The 6,545-nt window shown below is 37.9% G+C and overlaps 1 protein-coding gene across 1 annotated transcript; it reads right to left on the reverse strand.

The window, feature by feature from the left end:
* LOC141904527 (basic phospholipase A2 RVV-VD-like) lies at nt 1–1,612 on the reverse strand. Its single transcript, XM_074793120.1, has 4 exons — nt 1,579–1,612; nt 861–1,002; nt 528–646; nt 1–113 (listed from the first exon to the last, which is right to left on the reverse strand). Exons 1-4 carry the CDS (start codon nt 1,610–1,612, stop codon nt 1–3), a joined length of 408 nt encoding a protein of 135 aa, XP_074649221.1.
* Between the last annotated feature and the right edge of the window lie 4,933 nt (nt 1,613–6,545).

Below are 6,545 nucleotides of genomic sequence, written 5' to 3' on the forward strand. Positions count from 1 at the left end.
TTAATTTTTAAATGTCTTGTCGTAAACATGTTTCCATTTTCTCAGACAGTTCGCCGCATCTACATCACATTGGCATAGCGCTTCTGTGCACGATGACATCCACAATGTCGGATCTGTTGGATAGAAAAAATAACACTTACCTTAAACCAATTAGTTTCGAATATCTTATTGCTTGCTCAAAATGTATCATACAGACAATTGGAATCTATGTCCTATGGTTAACTCTACATGTTCCGTGTTTCGCAGTGTCGTGCGCGATGGGAACTTATTAGCAACTTGACCCAGGTGCTTAACCAGTGTTGTTAACTGACAAAGTAATTGTTAAAACCGTAGCTTTGCAAACGTCCCAATTTTTCATCCAATGGACAATTTTGACAATCTTCATAAGATCTGGTACCCGGGGAACGGGGCCCCATACATATCAACAAAAAACAATACATATGGATGTAATTTTGAAGCAAGTGTGAAGATTAGTTGTCTTATCTGTGAAACAGCCCCCCTTGAGAAAGTCATTGAATTCAACTTACAGCATTTGAATTGTTTCGCAGCCACGCGTCGATAATTGTACGTCACCCATAACAATAAATTATTTTTGCACTTCGATTTTTCCAGTTCTGCCCAACAATTATCGTGATCCCGGCAACAACTGAATATACGAAGTGTAGTCTAAACACAGCTTTACGTTAAATTAACGGTTATACAGGTGGCCTATACCAATCTATTAGCATCATTAGCATTGAATTTATCATACCTGATACCACTAAATTACCGATCGATGTCGCTTTTAATCAACGACGATTCACAAATGAATGAACTGATGAAATTTGGGTCACGCTGTGGAACAAAATGTCTAAGTTTACCTATCTATTTGATCTTCGACCTCTCCACTTCCACCTATTCCACACCAGTTTCCATAATCAACGAACAAGAATGGATTCATTCCTGTAGTTTTCCGAACTAAATCGGCGAATTGCGCGATATCTTGATGGCTTCGTTTCAGTTCTAAAACAATGAATTCAGTATGAGAACATCCACATGTCCTTTAGAACCCTGGCTCTCGGGAATTTCACTACTCCTCCAGGAATATTTATCACTATACAGAATAGGCTCATTTCTAGTTACTTTTTTATGTATTACAAATTCACGTGATTTGTAGTAAACAGTTTCTGCGTTACATCAACGATTAATTCTAATTTTCACTCAGAGTTTGCTGCATCACATACACTGAGCATAATTGCTTTAAGATAAAACCTCATCGGCCCGGTTCAATCCACAGTTGTGAGTTGGAGCTCCACGGGCAAACATATCATTCAGATGATTGTTCGTAGTTTAATGTTGAAATTAGGTTCATTTCCAATGTTTGAACTCCGAGTCAAATTAAAAATCGAGCCAAGTGAAACAGTTAACTACTCACAACTGTGGAACCGTGGAACTGGGTCCAGGCAACTAAAATGCACTTTAATTAATCATTGCTTCGTCAACACTGTGTCAACATCTACAGGTTACCTTTAACTTAAACCTTTGACCAGCGCGTTGGTCCAGACAGAACTACGAAAATGCCTATTTAAGATAACTTACCTAAAATAAACAATACGACGAATAAGATTTTCATAGTTGTCCTTAAACTTGATTCGAATATGGTAAAGAGGCGAGCACACAGAATGCGTATGAGTTTCAATTGACCGAGGAATGCGCGTGTTTACCTCAGCTTACAGCGCACGTGTCCATTTTCAATCACTGCGATTAAACGATTTCCTTTCAGTCGATATAATTTCGGGAGAGTTTACTGAATTCGAATGATTCCTGGGAATCTGCTTTTAACTGTTTAAGCTTTATTGATACGTTTTTCTAGCATTCGCTACAGTTCGCGAACACCTGGTGTGTTGCAGTTCAATATTTATTCAACGTTTCAAATTGAATTGAGAATTATTCTGCATAGATTCCTGCAATACTTACTCTTACTCATCGAGGAATATGAACAGGCACCATCTGGGGAACTCGATAGCAATTACTTTCCATGATAATATATAAAAAGATGCTGTCACACTTCAATATAATTAGACAGAAAATGTTCGTTTAATAATCTTTGTGAACTCGTGTCCGTAACATTCTTCATGTATAGACGATCAATGATAAGTCTAGAAATCAAAGGGTAAAATTAGGTTTATACAACTCAAAGAACTTAAAAAAAATTCGACGAACACAATGGAATATCAAACAGCTTAGAAATATTGACACTATGTTGAGATATCGACATATTATTCTGATAAATACTGAGAGAATACTACATCCCCTCCCCGTCAGGGATTCGAACCTGATGGCATCGCTACACCCAGCCACGGCTCGAAACCCCGCCACACTAGACCCTAGCTTATAATCGGTCTAGAAGGGTCTGAAAAAAAGTGTTTATATTCAGGGCAACGTCATGGACCTAAACGAGGTTTCGCTAGGGATAACACTAATCGATTAACTCTAGGGTAAGACGATTATAGACTAACTTTAGGTTATGTTTAGTCTAGAGCTGGTCACCTCATGTAAACAATCAGGGTTTAATTGTACAGTCGTAATTAATGTCAAAAATTATTTTGGCCTCAATTCTAAGACTGTCAAGTCAATTCTTAAAACTGGGTCGTTATAGAAATAAGTTGGTGTTGGATTGGTCTTTAATTTAAGCCATGGTTGTGCAACTGGCTCCAAAACGGATATAAACGAGTAACGTTGATCAATAATTCGACACCAGCGTCATTGAAATACACGACCCTAAAATACAGTCGAATACAATATGGACGTAACGTATGAATTGCTACAGAAATTTCATATTGAAAATTTTATCTCTGATTTGTTTAAACGTCGATATTAAAAGAGTTGTCAGCAGTCACTAGATTGTTTACTCCTCTGACTAAAGTGACTCCAATTTATATTTGTCGATCAAATAGATTTTCTGTTCTGATGAATATTCACCACATGGTTTATTAACTACATGTCAATGTAGACCCGGTCCCGCAAAACCAAACTCAAAATGTACCTAGTTTTATTAATGATAATCATTTATAGACCTATTCATTCCGGGGCGTAGGTTAGGTCTCTCGAAATGAGTCATTGTTTGTTAAATTGTCTTCTATGAATCGCTCTTTTCTAATCATTTTAGATCAAGTATTTGATTTTTATTCATGAACAAAAAAAAATGTCAAACGTGCAACGACTGAAGTGATATCTGCGAACACAATAGATATTTCAGCGGCCAATTTGAATTGATAAAATCACAATTGATTAAAAGTCAGCTGATGACGATCTACAGAAATTCAATAAACTCAGTTGAAGTTAGGGTAGTGAAACGAAGCGACCGACCTGATACGTAGTGAGTGCTCGGCAGCCTGTCGGATGGTCGTTTTTCTTTTATTTCAAAAATAATTCACTTCTCTCGCGTCTTCGGGAAAGAAACGACCATCAGATTGTGACACCCAATCTTTGAATTGTCTATCAACTCTATATCATCTTGTCGTTTCTTCTATCGAACTTTTACCGCGACCAACAATAAATAATGTAAATTACATGAAACAATGCCCTTAAATATATAGTTCATTCTATATATCAGATAAACTTGATGAGGCTTAATGGATATATCAGGCGTACATGATATATAAAATGAACTATGTACAGAAAGACATCATTAAGAGACTGAATTAACAGCAAAATCGATCGTAAAACTGAAAACATATTCACTTTTATTCGACGATGAAGTTTTTTAATTGTTGCGATTCGATTCTGCTGTGGTTTCACAAATCGTTCGACTCTTTATCGCAAGTCGATAAAACGTGCTCGCTCTTAAGAGGTGGTAAATTAACCAGCTCGGATACTGCGATGTAAGATGTGACTTGCTTGACCATTTTGTCCGGTCAAGGTCGGTTGATTAGATATAAAGGCTCAGAGAAGAAATCTTCAAACTTATTGCGTGAACACGAAAAGAAATTCATCATTTTTTCTCTGAAGCGACAGGAATAGAGCCGTTAGTATTGATTACTGCCCAATCGGTCACAACGACCAAACAGCGAGAATGGAGAATGTGAACTAAAAGCCTCAGGCTCGGTCGATATGCCACACTAAAGGAGAGGCCACAAAGCCGCGATTGTCTCTAGTGACATTTCATATATACATAGCTCCCACTTATCTTCATTTGTTAAAACGACCAGGCACCGAGAGAGCGCGAGTAGTTTCTGACAATCCAATAAATTACTCCGTTCGAAAGTATCTAACAAATGTCATTTTTGCGCCGAGATCTACAGATGCGAGTATGTTTGCATCGGGGGCAAAAATTCCTCGAGTAGCTTCACGCGGTGACAGTAAGATGACCATCGCGCCTAACCCCCGGGGGTTCATTCTTCAGAACTACTTATCCGACATGTATAGAATCGATGGATTTATATATTCAAGATGGTTTTCCTGACCCAGACGCGTCGCCCGTTCAGACATCGTAAATCGAACGGTTAATGATGAAAATTCCACTTCGCTTGATAATCATAGATTGAGGGTAGAAATGTACCGTGACGTCACACTCGTCTGGTAGATCAGACGGCAGATGACCCAGTTCCAAAGTGTTCTGTTAAGATTGATCTTATTGAGTTAAATCGCTGAAAACATGTGGATAATTGAACTACGAGTTGTTTAAAGGGAACAGATGCCGCAAAATGCCGAGAATTGGCAACGGCTTAACTCGCTCACATAGAATAAGTTCAAAACACATAGAATAAGTTCAAAACTAACTGTAAACAGAATTCAAAAGATTGAAAACGAATTTTTTCTATCAAGAATTAAAATCAAAATACTCTTTAGAATAAGATTTTAATTCTTGATTGATATTAACTTATTATCTGTTCTAAGTCATAGCGCGGCTATTCTTCCCTCATACAAACATTCCACGCTAGGCCTATGAGACACGTCAGTGAGGTGCATGTAGTCACTTTCATCAGCTAATTGTAAAACTTCTGATGTTTGCTGTTGATAGTCACAGCGGTTTCAAACAGTTGTTCACTCAGTCTCCATTATCAGTACCTGTTTGGTAAGGTGTGGGAACATAATGAACAGCGGATGTGACAGCTGAACGGCTATCAGTAAAAATGATCGGGTAGACCTTCAACAGCTTCATATGAATGAAATAAGCTGTAAGTTGTATCTACGACTCGTGCCAACAGCAACATAAATCAACAGCTTACAAATCATGATCAAGTTCAATAGTTCTCAGTTAAAATTGCGTTTTCAATGCTTAACTTACTGGCAAATAATAAACACTGTGACAACTTATTCCCGTATTTCAATGGAACGCGGACTGTAATCGGCTGTCTCAATATTTGAATTTGTCCCAGCTAAATTGAAAATGTTTTCGACGTGACAAATGCTTTTCATAATGGCGGTAATTCTTCTCCGGATAAGTTAAAGTCAAATTTGCTGCCCTCATTTCACTCCGATACGCCTCCTTGTGAAAACAAAGAAAATAAAAAAACACCCCTAACGACGAATGATTTCTATTTTTAATGTCAATATGATTTTTCCCCTGGGACGTGGGATCGGTCGTCGAGTATTTAATGAAGATATACGATCTATTATGGTTTGAACGGTGATAAATCTGCGCAACCCACGACGAAACGAACCCCGCCCTATTTCATGCAAACTATCGCTTAAATCCGTCTCATTTTTTGTCAAACGCATATCGAATTTTTACTATTTCGTTCATTCGGTTTCGGTTACGAGGAGTGGAAACTGTGTGTTGTGTATATCTCGTTCATCACGAAACATCTGAATTATGTATAAGTTTAAAAATACACTTACGCAGCGTGTCGTTGTCGAGACTCAGTACAGATGTTGAATAAAGCACTCAATCATTTCACTATTCATACATCATATTATTATTTATGCGGTGGTTTTTCTATCGGGGAAAGAATCTTTTGCTGCGAAAGTTTCTCATGAATAAAAGACATTATTCGTTGTCGTTTAAGTCTTTACAGTCGAATTGCTTCCTCGTCCATGGATTGGTTTTCAAAATACGATCTTCGGAAAGAATGTAATCCACGATCGAAAGCAGGAAATCTATGAAATTGGGAATATTTCATTAGCGGTATTGTAAAAAACTTGAGGTTCGTTTCGTCGTGGGGATTTTGACCTAGGAGCATATTTACTGGGGGAATTTTTTTCTCATTTTCAACTTTATCATAGAATCATTTAAATTCAGTTCTTCAGATCAATAATTAACCCTGATTTACGTCGGCAAAGATTTTTATAAAACCAGCCTGCAGCGATCACGAGACCGTTTCAGCAGTTATGCAACGACAATTCGCAGCCATCTCGCGGTGGGATTTCTGTTTTAGATTAAGCTGTCATTGCGTCACACGACCCTCGCTTGCCGCAGGAGATAACGCGATAAACGGCTTGAAACTCGTCTACGAGAAGAAGAGAAGATTTCCTGATAATGAGACCCACTATAACAACTATCACACGGTGTCTGATTAACAACATATCGATTACTGCTGTGATTCTGACTGGTTTTGTCTGGA

The sequence above is a fragment of the Tubulanus polymorphus genome, chromosome 4, assembly GCF_964204645.1.
Source record: "Tubulanus polymorphus chromosome 4, tnTubPoly1.2, whole genome shotgun sequence".
Lineage (NCBI taxonomy): Eukaryota > Metazoa > Nemertea > Palaeonemertea > Tubulaniformes > Tubulanidae > Tubulanus > Tubulanus polymorphus.